Below are 20,683 nucleotides of genomic sequence, written 5' to 3' on the forward strand. Positions count from 1 at the left end.
AATTGGTGATGACTACAGTGTTCTATAGTGCGCTCACTGAGCGGCGGAGCGTGACGCACTTCATGTCGCCGCCGACAGGCGGCGCGGCTCACAGCGTCACCTGAAACTTTCCGGCGGGTTGCAGGGCGCGGATAGCGCGCGTTGTTGTTTTGCACGCAAGAAAAGCCAATCTTACGGTGCGCAACTCACGGAAGTTCTTTTGATGCAAGTTTTCTGTGTGTTGTGAAATAAGTCACTGTCGTTGTGACTGATTTACGGAGGGCGAGCGATGTTTTAAGCGGCTATTGCATAAATGAATGCTCCTCCACGCAGCCGCTGCAATAACAGGGTGTGTAGTTGGGGGCGTTCGGTTTTTTTTTGTCCTGCTGATCGATACGATTTTCAATGTACTTTCGCCACTGTAGCTGTCATAGCGACTTCACTCCCGCCTTTCGAGCCCCACTATGCCGAATATAAACAACGCCTCATTTTAAAAATTTTTTCGCGTATATATGATCTAGCTGGTCTGTGTAACTAACCCACTTAATGTTCTTTTTTTTTTCGCGAATCAATAATGGGCGGAATCACTCGGCTTCGTGATAAATGTATCTGCACCGTACGCTTAAAATTTTTTTTATTTACAGACGTAGATCGTACAAGGTTATTAAAACTGCAGTTGGACTCGTATACCCAATAAAAAAATATTTATACATAGTTAATATGACTACATAACAAGTAACATGTATCACGTGCGTACACATTTTTATTGCACCTTGGAATTGCACCAGCGCGGATAAAACAGGACACGAAGAAACACTCGACAGTGTCACGCACTGACATACTGATTTTATGTACACAATACCCTGCCCATGTATGCGCAAATGTTTGCCATATCACAATATGAATTATCAATGCCGAAAATGTCACTCGTGGTCGAACAATAAACAGATGCAACAAACGTGTATGAACATCTGCTAGTCGACTACGAAAATGAAAAATAAAGGACAGCAAGAAACGCCGCGGTGATGTTTGCAGTCGACAGCCGACGACAACGTCGACCTACCAGCAACTGGGGCATCCCAAAGAGAGCCCAATCACTTTGGACCTCCCCCGCTTCCTAATGAGAGCTACTTCAGCCCCCCTCTACATCTCCTTTTTCTGTACGTCACTATCCAGCCCGTTTCATCCGTCAGTATAGTTCTGTGCTTAGGACTTCGATAGCGAAACAAGCAGCGACGTACCAGCATTCTTTATTATTTTTTTAGAAGTACCCCTACCCCCCCCCCCTTTTTTTTTTTTACTAAAGCACGAGTATGGTTTTGTTGTCACCACCCTCGCGCGTTTTCTTGCTTTTATTGCTTTCACACTTGACTCTGCGGTCACTCCTAGCTTCGTTGGGTCCAGCTGTTTTTTGTTGTCAAACGCAGCCCCAGAAATTTCTCTGCACGTACGCTGCATGCTCTATGTGCACGACCGCCTGAGGCTGTAAAAAAGCGCGTCCCTCCCGTCCAGATGCAGCGGCGGGCCGTCTTTGAGACAGTTGCGATTTGCGGATAGACACAGATGCCGATCCTTCAGAAAAACAAGCATATATAAGTGCAGTAAAGCGGCACGCGGGGTGCCGACAAAGGTCCTTCAAGCGAATGAACGGAGTGAACATGCGCTGCAGGGCACACACAAATGGAAACAGTAGCTTCAACTACTTGGATCAGTTTAAAAAAAAAAGAATAAAATGCTCGACTCCCTCCCCTCCTCATTTTTTTTTTGTGATCTCTTTTTGTGTCATTGTGGTGGCCCTCTCCCCGCCACCAACCCCGCGTTTTTTGATACCCCCGCAACTACAGCGTAACCAGCCTAACCCCCACCGACCAAGGGGACGCGCTCCACACCCCGCAAGAGTTTTCAGGAGAAACTGGCGGCAGCGCCCCTGGCGGGCGCTCAAGCTGTCGACGCGGAGAGGGCCGCGGCGGCGCGGCGCAGGGATACGGCAGTGAGCCCACTGCCCCATTCTAGTACACTGTAGTGATGACGATAAGAACTGTGTAGCGGGTGGCGCCCTATCCAATCGTAAAATGAATTATAATAACGTAAAGATGTTACTATTGTTCTAGTACACTATAGATGTTACTATTAGCTCGATGCACTCTAAAGTCCGTAGACATTTCCCTAGGGAAGGAGAAAAAAAATATTAAACCACCGCTGTCCCCAGTTTTTTCAAAGGCAAAAATCTAGGGACTTTTAGCGCCGCCACGCTTTCGGCACCGCGCAGTTTGAACTGTGGACGTACATTACCGTATGGATTTCTCACAATTTGCAAAAAGTGTTCGCGGAATGCTTCACACAAAAGCCATTCCCCAATACTACGGCCAGCCCCACCACGCTGGTCTAGTGAACCGATGGTCGCGGGATCGAATCCCGGCCGCAGGGGCTGCGTTTTCGATGGAGGCAAGAATGTTTGAGGCCCGTGTACTTAGATTTAGGTGCACGTTAAAGATCCCCAGGTGGTCGCAATTTCCGGAGCCCTCCACTACGGCGTCTCTCATAACCATATTGTGGTTTTGGGACGTTAAACCCCAGATATTTAGGCAGTTTTCGAATAGCGTACGCAAAGCTTTGCGTTGTCTTTTCGCGCAACTACGCATGCGTCGTACGCTAACCGCTTGCGGGCTCCCGTTAAGTGACGGAAATAGCGGGCCGCTAACGTTAGCTTAGCGTACGCTATTCGAAAACTGCCTATTATTATTAATACTAAGGCCATATTTTTAACGCGAACAGCGTTGTTTCACTCTTTCACCAACTTTTCTATACATCCGAGTTATGGTAAAAACACCTATTTAAAACGAAAGCATTTTTTTATGAGCCATTTAAGTGTTAACTGTCCTCTGAAATTGCCAAGTTAAAGAGCTAAACCGACCTCCAAAGCCCTCGCGCGTTGCATGAGCTCCGATCTTGTTTTGTAGCTCACACACACACGCGCAAATAAAATTTGTGAAAAAAAAAAAATCATGCAGAACCTCCCTTGCAAACTGTCAAAGTGATGCGCAAGCGTAGAGTTTTGTTGTATGTCGTGGCCTTCCCAAGAATTGAGACAGCATCTCCATGCCGTCCTTTATTCTTTTAGTGTTCCTTATCGTATGAAATGGTCTCAGAGGGTGCATATCCGACCACGGGAACAAAGTTTAGCATTTCATTTCCGCATTCTGAATTTTCCCGAAGGGCACATAGTGGCTTTACATATTCTTATAAAGGGGCTTTTATTCCAGCACCATGAAATATTTCAACAAATCTTTTACAAGAAGTGTTCTACCTTTACGTTTGTTTCATGCCGCCATAGAACACATTAATCTGGTTCAGATATATGTTCCTATTCTGCAAGCATGGGTTCACCCGTTTCTTTCAGCTGTTCTTCAAAACCGTCTTACTTACCACCTCCCTTTCGTTTTTGTCGCAAGCGTTGCTGATGAATTGCCAGATGCATAAGGACACGACGTGATAATATCCAGAAAATGCCCACACCATTTATACTGCTTAAATATGCTCGACTGTGGCACAAAATACATTTAATGAAAAGGGAGATGGAAAAGACAAGGAATCGAAGTGCCGTTTTTTACGTCGCTGCCCTTCTGTTTTCTATCCCCCTTTTCACATAATATATTTTGCGCCACAGTCGAGCATACCTAAGCACCACTTGCCCCCCAAAAAAGTCCTTTGGACCATTTTATACCTTTGAAGTTATGATGCTTAATTTCTTTCAGTGAGCATTGTACAAGATGAACACTAACTTCACGATCCAAACATTGACACCCAAAGTTTGTTTGAGCTCGAGAGTTTAGTGCTAAAATTTGCGCGCAAGTGAACTTTCCGGAAGACTGTTGTGCGCACCTGTAGCCTTCCTTATCTTGTTCCACCTGCAGAGGAATGGGGTGTCTGTCGGGCCACTATTTCTCAACGCGAGCGTACAGTAAGTATACAAGAATACCAGCTCAGACTAACCTACACTGAATGCTGCGCCATGTCACATAGCATATCGAAGTGCCACCTGCTGCAATGTATGAATGGAGACAACACTCTTGGCTATGCGATGAAAAATGCGTGCAGCGTTTTCAAGGTCTCGCTTTGCAGTGAAATTCTTCACAAGGTGCAACCCTTGACTGCAGCAATGTTATTCTATTGAGGGTAAGACAAAATTAAAAACCTATACAGTAAAAGCTCGTTCATTCGGAAAATCTGATAATTCGGACGCGTTCTCTGGTTCCGGCAAGCCCCATATGCATGGCACCACTCATTAGATTGGTCATATTTGGCCACAACCCGTTTAACTGGGACGATTCTTCAATAGCGCCAAGCGACGCGAAGGAGCGAAAACGGTGTTCATGGACAACTGAAACGAGGTGGTGCGGTTTGCATCACAATCAGCTCTGGCGTTTTGGTAGGGTTTTGGACAACTGGTATTGCCAGAAGCAAAGCCTCCGAGATGATGAGACGTTTCGTGACTTTTCCGCTAGGGGAAGGGTGCATGTGCCGGGGCATTGTGAAAAAGGCGGATTGCCATCGTTGCGAACCGTACGGTAACGACAGCAACGTTTCTGCTTTATTCAGCGTGAACTGCACGGTAACGACAGCAACAACGTTTCTGCTTTATTCAGCGCGAACCATACGGTAACGACAGCAACGTTTCTGCTTGATTCCGGGTTAGCACGTTTCAAGTTAGTCGGGACGGGGAGATCTTGAGCCACGACCACATTGTGAACAAAGTAGCGAGTGGCAGGATTTACATGTTAACCTAGAAAATGAAAGTGTATTGACGTAACAGACATCTTCTTTTCTTGATACCTTCAATAATTAAAAATTCTCATAATTCGGACATTTTTGCCGGTCCCGTCAATCTGAATTCACGAGTTTTCGCTGTATCTGATATTACATGCAGTTGTGTTGAGTGGTGAAATGTACGGGGCAGTGTAGTGCACACTAGCTATCACTTGGCTGCAATCCTGGGCTTAATAGAGCTCAATGGCTACATTATTGTGCCATAACCTACCAGTTCTACAGAAAAGCTATGCAAATGTCGTTCGTTGGGCATTTTCCATTACCCCTGAGGGCAAGAACACTACCTGATCCTCAACAATGGAAATGCCTAGAACCAGTGTGTGACAGGTGAAAAAATGTTTTATTGATGAGCAAAAACCACAGAAACCAGACCTTTTCTCTGCACAGCCAGCACAAGCTGGCACGACCCAAACCCCGCAAATGCGCATTTGACGCACATTGCATAAGTGATGTTTTGGTCTTCGGACACATTTGACGCCGCCTATGGCAAGAAAAAAGAAAATAAAAGACCGCTGCGAAGGGTGCTGTGTTATGTTGGAGCTTAGTCGTCGCCATTTTCGCGGCAGCTAGCCGGGGATCCGCTGCGGCTCCGAGACCGCGACTCGCGCCGGGGGGACTGCGACTGACTCTTGCCGCTTCCGGGACCAGCAGAGTTCGACCGTGACCGATCACGAGATCGGCTACGAGACGAGCTCTTTCTCCCGTCCTTCCTGGCGACTTTCCCATTCTCCTCTCCCCTGCCAGGTGAAGCAGAGCGGGACTTCCCGCGGCTACCGCTGCGACTTCGGCTCGACTTCTTTGGTGACCCTTCCTTCGACTTCTTGCGACTCCGTGACCGGCTCTCACGCTCCTTGACGGGCGACCTGGAGCGGCTCCGAGAATCCCCCTTGCCGCCAGCAGGAGACTTGGAACGCGATGCGCTCCTTGACTTCTGGCCGCCTCCGCTGCTGGCGGGAGACTTTGATCGGCTTCGGCTCAATGACTTCTTGTCGGCCTTGCCCTCGGACTGGCTACGGCTGCGCGACTTCCGGTCGTTGCTGGCAGACCGTGACCGGCTCCGGCTGGACGGCTTGCTGCGCTTCTTGCTGGGCGAGCGGCTTCGGCTGCGGCTGGCAGCTTTCTCATCCTCGCTCCTCTTGCTGGCTACAGAGTGGCTTCGGCTACGGCTCGCCGGCTTACGGTCCTTGCTGGCCGAACGGCTGCGGCGTTTGGGCGACCGGGAGCGGCTGCGGGACTTGCGGCGTGGCGCAGGGGACTTGGAGTGGGACTCGCTGGAGCGCCGGCGCCGTGAAGCACTCCTGGAGCGCCGCTTGACGGAGCGGGAGCGGCTCCGCGATGCACTGCGTGAGCGGCGTCGTTTCTGTGGGCTACGGCTCTTTCGACGCCTGGAGCCGGAGCGTGATCGACGGTTGCGCCGCGGTGAGCGGCTTCTGGAACGTTTACGACTTCGACTGCGGCTCCTCGAAAAGCTGAAATGAGACAAATCAACAAATGGGGGTTGATTAATCATTTTCAACCACATATGAGCCGAGAGGCAGTCAACAATGAACTGTTTGCTTGCAGTTGTACAGAATGTCTTGTACTCAGTTAAGCCAAGCAGTCACATGAGAGCAACTTGCAAGCTCCTGCAAATGACTAAACACTCCTGAAATCTTTTAGCTTGTAAAAGCTATTTCAGCACAAAGAGAAATGTGCCAGTCCTACCTTCGTATTGGCTTTTCCTCGACAACTCTGATCCGCCGACCGTTGATCTCGGTGTTGTCCAGTTTCTCGATCGCTCGCTTCATGTCGGAGTAGGAGGCAAACTCCACCACACTGCGGAAAAGACAACCGTGTGTTGGATGTGGGAAGCCTTTACATATTCACATACATACATGCATACTGCGAGGTTTTATGTGCCAAAACCCCAATTATGAGGCTCGCAACAGTGGAAGAACTCGGGATCAATTTTGATCACCTGGGGTTCCTTAACCTAAGAACGTGTGGGTTTGAGCTAGTTGGTACCCAGTACCAGACCACCGTGTCTGTCTTTTCGTCCTTCATCCAAATGCCTTGCGCTTAACGGTAGCCAAATGCCTTAACATACACCAAACTCTAAATACATGCTGGGCTAGTCAGTGAAAGGAGCCCTAAACTGAGGGGCGCAAATTAAAGCAGGTCAAGAGCCAAGAAAGATGGAAGTGCTCATCTTGTCTCCGCTTTGCGTTTGTCCTAACCTGCGCCCCCCATTGTCGAGTTAAGTACCGTATTTACTGGAATCTAGGCCGGCCCCAATTCTAAGCCGACCCCCGAAATTCACAAGGCCAGAAAAAAAAAAAAAAAAAACCTTAGTCACTGTACTCGAATCTAAGCCGACCCCTCCACTTTCGCACATCGTTTTATTTAAAAAAAAAAAAAAAAACATCGGCTTAGATTCGAATAAATACGGCATGTGATTGTTTTTTGCATTTCGCCTCCACCAAGATGTGGCTGCCATCGTTGGGACTCCGACCCATGTCGAGCATAGCAGTGCAATACCTTAGCTGTGCTGCGACCTGTAACTGCAGTTCCTCGTAACATTAATAATCTTGGTTCTAAGCGTATCATTAAAACCAACAGCAAAGACTCCATGGGTCCTTCAAAAAATTGAATATTTGTGTAATTAATTTGAAAAACTGCAATTACAACTCAAAAGTGATGATGTGACATCACTTACCCCTCAGTCGAGGATACACTTCCTATCAAGACGAAATATGCTGCCAGTGTCAAGCCAGTGCTCTTCAAGTACATTCATCATCATCCTGACTATGCCCACTGCAGGGCAAAGGACTCTCCCACGTTTGGCCAATATATCCAGACCTTTGCTTGCTGCGGCCACACTGTCCCCACAAACTTCTTAATCTCATCTGCCCACCTAACATTCTGCCGCGACCTTGTGTGCTTGCCTTCTCTATTTCAAGTACATCGCCAGCATTAATTCTATACTCTTTAACTGCGTTGCCAGTGTTCACATGCTGCTGCAACAAGCGATTTTAAAGAACACCAGCTTCATGCAGGATCGAGACTACACATGCCAACTTCGCAACCGTAAGCCCGGAGAAACCCAGACAGTAGCCGTAACGCGAGCCTCGCGATAACACAAATTAAAACTGACAAGAAAGTCAAGGAAAAAGTACAGGGGATGTTACTTGTAGCAATTAGGATGTAAATGTGAAGAAAGTAAAGTGGTCGAAAAAATAACTTGCTGCCAGCAGGGACCGAAACTGCGACCTAGCTGCGCTAACGCTCTTAGATTTAAACGCACATATATACCCTACATAGTGGACGGAAGGACAACCGCCGCCGTAGCTCAGTGGTAGAGCATCGGACGCGTTATTTGAAGGCCGCAGGTTCGGTCCCTGCCTGCGACAAGTTATCTTTTCGTCCACTTTCTTCACATTTACATCATAATTACTACAAATAACACCCCCTTTACTTTCCTTGGCTTTCTTGTCTGTTAGTTCTAATTAATGCTGTGTCTAGCAATGAAAAACAAGCCCTTAAAATTCCCCTTTCGCTCAGCAATACAGTTAAACCTCGATATAACGAGTTATCGGTTATAACGAAGTAAATGAATAGTCTTGTCATACGTACACTTTTAGAAACATGTTTATAACGAATTTTCGGATATAACGAACTTATTATCAGGTCAGATGAGACTTTTGTTATAACGAGGTTTGAGTGTAACACAAAGGCATATAAAGCATGACAGTTTCTACTAACCCTTCGTTGCGTCTGTGCCGGTGTGCATCAGCATAGGTTACATCGCCAACCTGCCGCATGCGATCCTTCAGGTCCTGGTGGGGGCAAAGAGAAATCCGCACCACAAGGCCCGAGCGAGGGCGAGCACGCTTGTATTCAGACACGGCAACCACAACCACGCAACAACCGTGGCACTGGCCGACACTTCACACGCTCGGAACAGCAAGAGGCACAGAGAAGCGCAGAAGTGGACACTAGATCACACGCTCGGGGACACGAACACAAGCAATGCCACGTGCACCCTGCCAGCCAGGTTTCTGTGCTACATCAAGCTGCACTTAACACAGTTTATGATAATAATAATCATAAAGAACAGCAGGTAAACCAACTCTTGCTTGAAGGTCTTGAGCCTAGTGCCCTTTGTTCAGGATATTGCCATATTTTTTGCCCAATTGTTACTGTACTTTTTCCCTGTTACCATACCTTTTTTTCACTCCGTTCGTTACTGCGTTTCCCCCCATATGTTGTTGCATCCTTTTTTTCACTCTGTACAGCATTCTAAACTTACACAGTGAATAAACAATAAGGGCTAAAGTGCCCACCAGTGTCACACAAAAGTGTCTACAAATCCATAACTGGGTAAAATTGCATCTTAAAGGTGTAACATGCAAGTGTACACAAAATACACCTTTTCAGGTGTACACTGCATTTTTGCTCCCTCAGAGCAAATTACACCCAGAGTGTAATGCAAGTGTACATAAAAAGTACACCCTTTCAGGTGTATATTACCATTTTGCACCAGTATTTTTTACTACTCCAGCAGCATCTGCTGAGGCATTTAGTGCATCTCAGATGCAAACTGCATTTCCTTGATAAGCTATGCTCTGCAGGGCACATGATGTGAAATATCTGCCTTGAATGCCCCAGCTGTGTTTTCCTTAAATGGTCTCTTAAAACTTTTTTGTTGCACAAGTCTATTATGCAAAACAGACTCTTTTAGCCACTCAAGCAGACACCATTACCGTGCTAATAAAACAACATTGATGCAGCACTTGATACCGAACTGGCAAGGGCTTCTGGTCACGGAAGAGTTAAATAATAATAATAGTAATTAAAAAAAAAAAAACGTGAAGGTTTTGGAAAGCAGGCAATGCAACTAATGAAACAGGATAAAGTAAGCAGGGGCTTAGCGAATATGGTGCGTGAAACAAAAATACGACGAAAAAAAAGGGGGGGGAAAAGCCAAGCAACACAAGAAATAAAACCAATAAAACATATTCAACATGCTCCAGAAAGAGACCAACCTTTGCCCAAAGGGATAGCAGTGGCCACAGCCAATTCGTGACCGATACAAGCATTCAGAGTGCCAATATTTCTATTTTTTTTTCTTTTGAACGAGCTGTCCCTGTGGGCAGTGGGGTCTTCAGAAGGGAGTGCAAAGCACCCTGAAAGACAAAAGACAACTCCTTTTTGACAACAGAACGATGGATAAAAGCTTATCTGCAACTCGGTGCACTGCAGTCAACAAAGACTGAGTCAGCCAACTCGTAACTAAAAAGTAAGTTTACTTATTGTCTACTTTCATTTCTCTAATGTACGTGACAGGTTTATGATTCTGTCATATACGGGCTGCCCTTTTGTCTGTCGCCAATCCACACTTAGATGTCCGTATCAGATGAACATGACAGGTGAGCCTTTCTCTCCATGAAACATTTCAGGCAAATTGTTTAGGTCCACGGTTGGCTGACTATCTCGCAGGTTTCACTGCACAGCACAGAGCTGGTGAGACAACACAACTGCACACGCATTTCATCCCCCAGCAACATCTTCCCAGCGAAAGCTGCAAGAATTTTGCAGCTGCAATCTCGCGCTGCAACATGGTGGTGCAAGTGATGATAGTTACCATCAAAAAACGAACGTTCAAGTGGTATGCTCGGCCAACCGGCAACTACCCGGCCAACGCGGTGCAAAGGGTGGCAGTGAAGGTGCTGCCCCCAATTATTTTCCTTTCCGTTCTGCACTGCCTTACTGCATGCTACTCTTGTTCCACCCCAGTGCAGTGCCCGGGAGATTGCAGCCACACGGAGAGAAAGAAAGGTGCAGTAAACGAGTGACACACACAGCATAGGCAAACAGGAGGAAAGGCAAAGAGGATGTCACCAGATTGGCACAGTCCGGGCAGAGGCAGGAGGGGAGGAACTAGGTGAAGCAACAGGGACAGGGTGAAGGGTGGAAAAGGGACGGGACGACGGACAGCACGAGGACAGCATAAAAAAAAAAAAGGTGCAAGGAGGAGAGGCAGGAGAAGGGAAGGACAGACAAGGCCAAAACCATTCTCCTCTCCGGTCACCAGCCACGACAGGAGGAGCAGGAGGGGTGGTTCAATCACAATATCATCCCGCTTGCACACCGCCCGCGGGTGCAGCCACTCCAAAAAAAACTCTTCCCGCTTTTTTCGGTTGAAAAAGGGGGGGCCCCGCCGACGGCGGGGGCCGTAGACCAACGGGGTGGTGAGTATTTACCTTGGCCAGCGCCCCAAGCGTGCTGGCAGGCAACCCCTGAGCGCACAGTCCGAGAACAACCCTGAAGGAGGGCGCGTGGGGAAGGTGGCGCAGTGCTGCCGAACAGCCCACCACGGCAATGGGGAGAAGGAGGAGGACAGAGCTCCGTGTACACCATGGAGGAGGAGGGACCCCCGAGAGACCAAGAACATCGTGGGGCCGCTCTCTTTTACCTCGACCCTCCCGAGACCATCGACCGACCGACGGCTCGCACACTCTACAAGCAAACAGCCCCGGACGTGGCCCCCAGACCCCGAGGTCAAAAACGGCAGCCCGGCCACCAACCTCTCGTCTTTGCGCCGTGCGAGTGCCGGTAGGGCACCTGTTGCAATACCAGTTGCTTTCCTTTCAGACTTGCCTAACCTAACCAGTAGTGGCCGAGAGAGCTGGTTAACACTAAAACCGAGCCCTTCGGGCTAACTAACTAGAGTAGGGTACAACTAAAGAAGTCTGCAGAAGCCTCACAGGGATGACCGAAGAGCGGAAGACGATCACCTCTGCGACTTAAGAAATAGCCCCGTTCATGCAATGCCCTCTTTCTCTGAAGAGAGGGTTCACCGGCTGTCCGGCTCACGATGTCAAGTCTGGAGTGCGTGGCCATTGGGGCAGGTTTGTGTGCATCCGCCTTTCGAGGAGGAAATGCTGCAGACTTCTAAAGTTGTACCCGACTATAAGTGACGCGACTTCAGGTGATAACATTGGAGCTAGAAGAGAAAAAGCGTGCACACACACTGCCTGCATTCTCAGGGGATAACGTTTCGGGACGTCGCTTCCAGTGCGCACCAACTGGCCGAGCCTCTGCCTGTTGCCCCAAAGAGGTGTCAATGCCGGACATTACAGAGCACTGAAGTGACCCCGAACGTGATCTGCTGAGAATGCGGGCAAGAACAGTTTTCTGTTTGGCAATGTTTCCATCCCGTTATCGGGGATTTATATACACACCCTCAACAACCTTTCAGCTGTACTCCCAACACCACCTTCTCGAACTATTTCAGAAATACCTGAATATAGGTGTATATATCTGTGCATTACAGCCCCCATCGCTGCCCCACCATCTATTTGGCATGGCTTATGCATTGGGCAGTTATGGCACTAAACACGACCTGAACTTGCACTCACTGCTACGATCAAACATATCGTCACATTCCCTAGCTTGTACCAACTTCCAGGATAGTAGTTGCCGATATCATTCTATGGTATTTATCTACCAAAGCTAACTGTGAGTAAACTCAGACTAAAAGCAGAACACTCTCTGGCATCGTATGCTGACAGGCTGAAAGCCTATGCCAGTTTGCAACTCCAGGGCTTAATCGGCAATGTCAAGTGGTAGACTCAAGGCTGCTTCAAACTAATGGTAAGAAGAAAAGAGCCTCACAATAAGCTTAAAAAAAGGAGAATGCCATAGTTGGTAGTCTTGCTGGTTCTTCCGATGACACTGGTAGACAAATTATCGGAAGCAATATTAAGTTTACAAGATTTTCGAAGCTACACTAGAAATTTGAGCTAGGCAAGACTCGAGCTAAAGACATAGCAGCCTACAAATTCAACGAATTGCAAATGATAACTCGATAACGGTAACATCATTTATGCTAGATTTCCATAACAAAAGCTATCATGAACATGATGTCTGATTGCCCATTTGCAAGAGCTTAGCACAACCGAGTATAGATGTCCAGGTACGGAATGAAAACAGGGAACCTTTGTACTGTCCTTATACCAAGTCATCTCTCTCTGTCAAAGACTGAACTTTCGCTAAGTGTTTAGACACAATCGGACTAAGCGCGCTCTTTAACGCAGTGTCAATCAATCAACCTTTCCCCACTGGCGGCAATGAATCATCAGCTCAAAGTAACAAAGGACACAGGCCAAGAAGCAGGCGCTTGAGATACTTTACCTGCCAGCTGATGCGGCTGCTCAGGTTTTCGATGATTACTCGGTAGTCTGTCCGTGTGGGTGGCCCATATCTGTTAGTGCCACTGCGGGACACCCAAGAGACAACAGAGGGGGTCTTTGTTTCAAGTACGGCCCTCCCGAACTTCACTCGTTTGCGCTTAGGAGCAACACCCTTTCCGTGCGGGCAATGGCACCGGGCAGATGTCCGAGATCACCAGCACGGCTATGACAGGTGGACAGATTTCAACACCGATTGCGCGTTTGAACTTTACTGCATTGTTCGCTTAACCGGTTTTTCTTTTTCGGGAGACGAGTTGCTGCGAATCACAAGCAGTGCAGGTGAAAACAAGAATTTATAACACTTTTGATGACGCGGAATAGAACCTCAGCATAACAAATTATCAGCTATAAAAATTTTTCGGGTATTTTCATGAAAGATGACACTTATGGCAAGGTTTCACTGCATACAGTCGAACCCGGATATATCACACCTGACGGGGATCACAAAAAGGCCGTACATATACGTAATTCGACATACAGTAGACTCTCGTTAAACCTGAAGGGACCAGGAATATATGTTCCACTTAACAGGAGTTCCGTTTACTTAGAGATGAACAGGGGTGCAAAACTCGAGTATGAAACCAGTCATATTAGAGGCAGTTTCATTTAACCCTTTGATATGCTATATACACAAATTGTGTACACTTGTTTTTGTTAGTTGTACTGACTTGCGAAACGATTTCCCAACACGATTTCCCGCGTGTTATGCATGTCTCGGATGTCCATGCTCGACAACTCACCTGTCGGTCCACGCGCTCCGTGGCGGAGGGGGCCGGCGGGCAGTTCCGTGCGCCAGCTCGACCACCACCCTGCACGGAACATTACGGAGGAGCGATTACATTCGGGAAGGCCTGCTATCCTTAGACTTGGAAAGCACACCACAGATTCAAGCATTAAGGGGCCACTAAAGTGAAACACTGAATCGGTTTAGATTGATAAATTGTACTCTGAGAACTCTAATGTTGTTAATTCCAACATCATAGGTTTATTATTAGAGGAGAAAATCAAGGTCAAGGTTTCACTTTTAAATTTTGCACCGAAACGCACGTGACGTCTTGGATTTCAAAGTGTATTTTTCTTATTTTGGCAACAGTTGCTCAACAAAATTTCCTGAAACTCAGTATGTTAAGTCTGTGGCACTCCCTTGGAGGACACTGTGCTTAATTTTTACTAATTAGGAACTACGCAGGACCTAGCAGACACCATCAGAATCTGTGACGTCACCACGTTTGGTGTGGGAACTTCAAGGTGGCGTCACCACACGTCTCTTCACGGCAGGAGTGGTGATTTTGGAATTGTGAAACGGCAATTTCCTAATGTGAGAAATATCGTCTTTCTTTAGTGCTGCTTTAAAAACGGTAAAGTTGGGTGGCTAGGTACTGCAAAATCCATGATTTCCAATACAAAAATTAGCGAGTGCACGCTGCGCAGCTCTTACTATCTTAAAATAGAAGTCCAAGAGGATGTCACAAATAACCTTTTACATGGAATAACCAGGGCTTATTTAGTCTTTTTTTTGCTTGCAGAGACTGTTTTGCAGCTATGCTAAACTTATCAATTTTGACTGCTTCAGAGAATTTCAAAAGCATTTTTTCTTTCTCAAGATGACATAAGCAAGTTGCTTGACCGAAAGCATTTGCACTTCTTATACCCGTCACACGGTCAGCCTTAATTGCGGTTAAGCTAACTACGGTTAGAGGTAGCTACACGGCAGACATAACCGCCGTTAGTGTCCTAACCGTTGTTATCGCAAACAGAGCTAGGCAAGCATGGTTTACGCTCACGAACCGAGAAGCTGACAATATGGCGGACAAGCTACGACTGCACCAGTTGTGAACCAGCGCAAATTAATTGGCAGCTTCGCATTGTTTGAGGATTCTCATGGAACGCGGCTCCAGTTGGCGAACAACAGTCAAGCAAAACTCGTGGAAAACAAAGTTTGCCGTAGAACAGCCAACAACAATGATTATTCCGTCTTTGGCCAACACCACCTAGAAAACTAGAGGGCGCTGCCCGAGCAGCGAGAGGCTACAGCCCTACCGCTACATGTTTCTTGAAGGGAATTGCTTTTCGCACTGTTCGTGTCAAGCCCCCTCGTTGGGCCACAAACACAGAATGTGCAGTCAAAGGTGGAACAATTCAATGCACTGCCACGGAGCTGTAGAAATGCAGTCGCGTACCATGAAACTTGGCGAGGGTGTGACCAAACTCCTTGCCGACCACACGATTTTGTCGGCTTGCTCAATTGAGCTAACCGAGCCCGTCTAGCAGTGGCAAATGTTTCGCGTTAACTGCGATTAATTCTGTAAACCACGGGTAAGCGTAACCGCAGGCAAAACTGTTCGTGTGACAGGGGTAGTAGATGGTTTCTATACTCCGTTTCACACATCAGGTGCAACGCTGCGGATGCTAAGCAAGAAGTTCGGTCAGCAAAACGTGTTGAGTCCGGGTGGCTTCGGCTTCAATTTCGTTGTCGTAAATGTGGCCTCCATGATCGTCTCCGTCTGCGCGCTACCGTAACTAATCGCGGAGGCCACAACGCGCAAAACAAAGAAACGCCAAGCGATCCAAGATGGCCTATTGAGCACCGTATAAATAATGTTATTTGTTTATTGCACAGGCACAAAGCGTATTCATTTATTACTCAGTCTAAAAACGAAAAAAATCACATTACGGGAGGTAACACCATGAAACTATTTCTTGGTACAAACGCATCTACTGCAACAAGTCTCGCTAGCTTCCACAGCAGTGCACCTGATGCATGAAACGGAGTATGGGGCAAATGTCACGTACGTGCAATGCGACTAAACCACCAAACACAAATAAACTATTGCGCCTTTTTTTTTGCATTACAACAATTAATGTAAACTACCGCAGGCATTTGTCATGGCATTTGCTGCATGTGTTGTATTAGTGCAAGCAACACGCGTTGACCCTCCTGGAAACACCTGCTTCCAACAGCTGCCGGCGAAACAAATTTAATGCCAACTGCACTTTTCCACAGCAGTCAGCTTCCCCATAACCAAATGCAACTATTTTCCCTAAAACGTGACAATCTGCCAAGGGTTACGTTGAACTATTCAGGACAATAGGCTGTTTTAGAACAAAGTACGTAAAAGATAGCGTTCGGTACGTACGCCGTTTTCGTCGGTTAACGTGGGTACCCAACAGGAGAGCGTGTGCAGAGGCGTCAAAGGTGAATGCAAAGATATGTGTACCTTCTCCTCTAGTTGTCTATTAATACGCAATATTCCTTGAATGTATGAGCAATAACAGGGCCGCAGTATGCACGACACATGTTGCGACAATTACAAGCGAATCACGCGAGTTCACGCGAGTGCGTGTATTCCTGGGGCAAGTAGGAACGAGCACTGGCGCTACACGAGATAACAGAAAGGAAAAAAAAATATCGCGGGACGCACTTAAAAAAAAAAAAAGAAAAGCAGTCCTAGCAAAACTAATATGCAAGTGTGTGTCTCGTTTTTCCTGCGCGCGCGCGCGCTACACGACAAAGGAAGCCTCTACAGGAAGTGTTCCAACCGAATGATCAAACCTTTTTTTTTTATTTATTATTTTTCTTTTTGGCGCCCAATACTTACCGTTCGCCATCCAGTTCTCGGCCGTTCAGCTCGTACACGGCGTCATCGGCGTCGCGGTAGTCATCAAACTCCTGAAAACCGATTAACATTATTAGTTTAATCTAAAAAAAAAACTGATAGAAGGAACGGCCGCCAGCCACCCGGCGCTCGAAGCAATTCACACCGTATTCAACACATCGCATTAGAAAGAAAAAAAAAGAAGAAAAGGCGTAGTGGCTTACCACAAATCCGAATCCATTTTTAAGCAGGACTTCACGGATCTTTCCGAAACCCCGGAAGAACCTCTCCAAATCGCGTTCACGGACGCGATAGCTGAGGTGGCCAACGTAGACCCTGGTCATGATTTTTCAGGTTGCTTCGCCGTGGAACCTGCGTTCGAAAGTACGAAGAATGAGCCCCACGCCTCGTCAGCGGTGCAATACGAACACTAGAGAACGTGCGACAAAACAGTCGAGACCGATCGCACGCAGGAAGACCCTGAAACTGTCCCACGGCCAATTAAGAACGGCGTAGTGGAACGTTCGATCGGCGCGACGTTACTGCGTAGCGTTCGGATTGCGAGAAAATTGGATTACCGGGTGACGATGCCACGGGTGGGATTAGAATGCGGTGATAGGAGGAACGCCAAGGATGTCTTTCGGAGTTGTTCTTCTTGGTGGGGGGCGAGAGGTGGCCAAGTGGACGCTTTTCTCGGAGACTTTTTTAAGATGGCAAAGCCCTTATCGCCATATTGCAATCCGCAACAACACGCGCACAGCGCGCTCACGAGTCACGCAGCGCACGTGCGAATGTTATTTACAAATGTTATAAAATTAAACGCTAACCAAGTGCTCTTACCGCGCAAAATTGAATATTTATTTATTATAATTTATCAGCTTATGCCAGCCTCATATTGCACGTTTAATAAAAATCAATCTGGGAATTTTGTTTTGCTTTTCGGCCAATCGCGCGACGGGAAAGTAGAAAGTGCGAAGCACAAGTCACGCAGCGCACAAAAACTTTTCATATTAAAAGATAATTAACTAATTATAGCGCAAAAATTGTAATTTTATTTACTGTTATTTATTCTTTTGTGTATTATGCGCAAAATAAAAATTAATTTGGGAATTTTGTTTTGATTTTTAGACCAATCGCGCGATTGGAAAGCTAAAAGTGCGGAGCAGCAGTCGACCAATCGCAGCGAAGCTTTGCGGGCGCATCGGCTTTTGAAAATACGTTCCGGCTGAACCTGAGGTCGCGTTTCACGTGCGTGCGCGAGCCGATTGACAACCCCACGGCAGTTTTTCCTGTGACCAAAAAGGCCTTGCGTGTTTTTGTCTGCGGCAGAAACTGTCTCTACGACGTGGCTGCATCGAGGACGAGAGACGCGCAAGACGCCGCCACCACAAAACGGTGAGCTCACTGAACTGTCGAGCCGGTTGGCAAGTTTTTGGGGACGTGCTTTGTTGTGCGTTGTGTGCCATATTTACAACCTGCTGTCAGGCTTTGAACATTGATGCGTCCGAGGTTCGCTCTACAGGAAATCCCATGTCTCGTGTTCTACAACCGCGACCGGAAGTGGTATCCCCCCCCCTCGGAAATAATCAAAACGGTCGCCGCTAATTGCTTTCTGAAACCAGTAGCCCTCGCAGCGTGGCGTTTGACGCGGACCCTGCCCATTGCTACGCCTCTACTACTTGTGAGCATTCGTAGTTGCGCTGTGCATTGCCAGATTCGGTCGTTCTGTTTAACGCCGTATTTCGCTACTTCGCCTGTGTCATAGGGAGTGGGGGGGGCGGGGGGGCAGTAAACTACGTGGCATGCCGCTTCGCGGTTGTCGGCCGCATAGACTTACGTCTCGCATGTCTCGCATAAGACTTACGCAACACCAAGCAGAACCTTCCCTGTGTTTGTATTAAGCTTAGACTAAATATTACGGGAATGTGTCGGGGGGGGGGGGGGGGGGGCAGGAGGTTAACACCCCCCTCCCACGGGCGTAGTGAGAACTTTTTCGGTGGAGGTTCAACACCTTATGCGTGTTCGTGCGTGTTTGTATACATGCAAAATTTTCAGGGTGGGGGGGGGGGGGGGGAGGTGTTTGAACGACCCCGTGGCTACGGCAACGCCCCCCTCCTATCTGAGTCTACGTAACATATATATTTATCGACGTTGTGAAAACGGCACATTCATGCTTGTTTGACCAGAGGCTCTTGAGGCGAGAAAACCAACCTGCATTCTGTGTTTCAGCAAAAAAAGCAATTGTAAAATAAACAGTAACCGGTAATTTCCAACGAAATTTATTCTCCAGGTAACTGGACATTACCCTCCAAGTTCTAGCCGCTCCCGTATTAGCATTTCCCTTCATTCCCGATCCATGCCAACCGGCAATTGCTCAAAATAGCACTTGGAAACTTCAAGTAACAGATGGCGTATCGATTTTTCTAATCATCTATTTTATTACCTTCAACTCCCGTTTTCAACCTTGTTGAGTTTAGCTTTGGGCCACGAGTGGCTGGCAACACCTGTGTGACCGCCACTGAGACATATTTAATGCAGGTTCTTTAAGCTCCTACAAACATTTCCTTGTGGCCTCCAGAACAATTGGCTTGCACTGACGTCACTGGAACCGCCATGTTAGAGTACCAACATGGTGGCGCACAAACTTTGTGATGTCACATTAATGTTATCAGTACTTCGTGTGCAGGTTGTTTTGTTATGCATGCACAGAGGCTAATAACGTTCCAGCGGCATTGTTATCGCATTGAAGCTGGTTACCTGTCACATGTATATGCTGCCTTGACGTCGCTGAAGACACCGTGGAGTTGGAGTAATAGTACATTAACACGTGTCTGTGACATCACATGAAAGCCATCAATAGAATTGTGTGCTTGGCCAGCCCAGTCTTCTCTTACCTTGCCCATTGGCTAACATTGATTTTCTCTCCATTGTAATGGTGGCTTGTGTGACATGCCCGAAATATGAAAGATATGAACAAACACTGAGCATCTCTTATGACTGCGATATTTCGTTTGGTGGTCCATGGGACGCTTCAGTTGTGCCACACAACAGTACTGTTTCATCTATGTTAATCTTGAGGAGCTAATGAGTAACTCGACACTAACGAATCAGGACAAAATGAATACATATATTGCTGCAGTTTGTTTGCACTTGTGTCGCATGTTGAAGATAATCTTATTCGCGAGTGCGCGGCGAGTCTTTTAAATTCATTTTCAGGAAAATTAAATGGCTTCCACGGGTATCATTTAGCACAGCTTATCACAGTACCAATGAGAACATGTATTAAAAATTTAATTGAGATCAACAGACGTAGAAAAATTGACTGAGTTGGTCTTTAAACGTGTCAAGCTTTTCGTTTGTCCCTTTGCACGTGAGTAAAAGTTTAGGTATGTCAACTCTCTTAATCAAATAGTCTATTGACAGTACAGCACTCCTTGTACAGCACTCCCGTCCTCCTTGTTCATCGGCGTCCCACTTTTTACTGAATGTGCATCAGCAATCCCAGCTACACGTGTCTCTATTTTAAATGGGCACTAAAGAGAAAAACGATTTTTCTCTTATTGATAAATTACTTTTTCACAATATCAAAATCGCCATGCTTGTCGCGAGAATACTCTTGGTAAGCGAAACAATGTGGGTGGCGACGCCACCTCAAAAAAGTTTCCGCACCAGTCGCCGTCGCATCATCAATTGTGACGGCGTAATAAGGCCTGTGTAGTTCCTATTCGGTAAATATGAAGTTCATTATACTCTGAGGGGGGCTTGAGGCTCAGCATACCAAGTTTCAGCATATTTCATTGAACCAATGTTGCCAAAACACGAAACGCATGCTTTGAAATCCACAACGTCACTCGTGGAGATTTTGGTGCAAAATTTAAAAATGAAATGTTGACCTTGATTTTCTCCTCTATTAATAAACCTATAATGGTGAACTTAGCAACAATATAGCTTTGAGAGTATAATTTATCAGTCTAAACTGATTTATTGTTTCACTTTAATCTCCCTTTAATAAGCAGTGCCATCATCGCTCTCTCTCTAACAGCCGTC

At 46.9% G+C, this 20,683-nt stretch overlaps 1 protein-coding gene across 1 annotated transcript; it reads right to left on the minus strand.

Moving 5' to 3' along the window:
* Positions 1-5,122: 5,122 nt before the first annotated feature.
* LOC119401943 (serine/arginine-rich splicing factor 5) lies at positions 5,123-17,431 on the minus strand. Its single transcript, XM_037668976.2, has 8 exons — positions 17,215-17,431; positions 16,861-17,008; positions 16,640-16,710; positions 13,781-13,849; positions 12,982-13,063; positions 8,548-8,621; positions 6,511-6,621; positions 5,123-6,275 (listed from the first exon to the last, which is right to left on the minus strand). The coding sequence occupies exons 2-8, from the start codon at positions 16,978-16,980 to the stop codon at positions 5,348-5,350; spliced, it is 1,455 nt and encodes a 484-aa protein (XP_037524904.1). The 5' UTR covers positions 16,981-17,008; positions 17,215-17,431; the 3' UTR covers positions 5,123-5,347.
* Positions 17,432-20,683: the final 3,252 nt, after the last annotated feature.

This window comes from Rhipicephalus sanguineus, chromosome 8 (assembly GCF_013339695.2).
Source record: "Rhipicephalus sanguineus isolate Rsan-2018 chromosome 8, BIME_Rsan_1.4, whole genome shotgun sequence".
Classification (NCBI taxonomy): Eukaryota; Metazoa; Arthropoda; class Arachnida; order Ixodida; family Ixodidae; genus Rhipicephalus; species Rhipicephalus sanguineus.

Coding starts and splice junctions, on each gene's coding strand:
- LOC119401943 (XM_037668976.2), bottom strand. CDS start 16,980: ATGACCAGGGTCTACGTTGGCCACCTCAGCTATCGCGTCCGTGAACGC. Junction 16,711..16,860: donor AAAATGGATTCGGATTTGTG/GTAAGCCACTAC, acceptor ATCGGTTTTCAG/GAGTTTGATGACTACCGCGA. Junction 6,622..8,547: donor CGGCACAGACGCAACGAAGG/GTTAGTAGAAAC, acceptor TCTTTTCCGCAG/TGTGGTGGAGTTTGCCTCCT.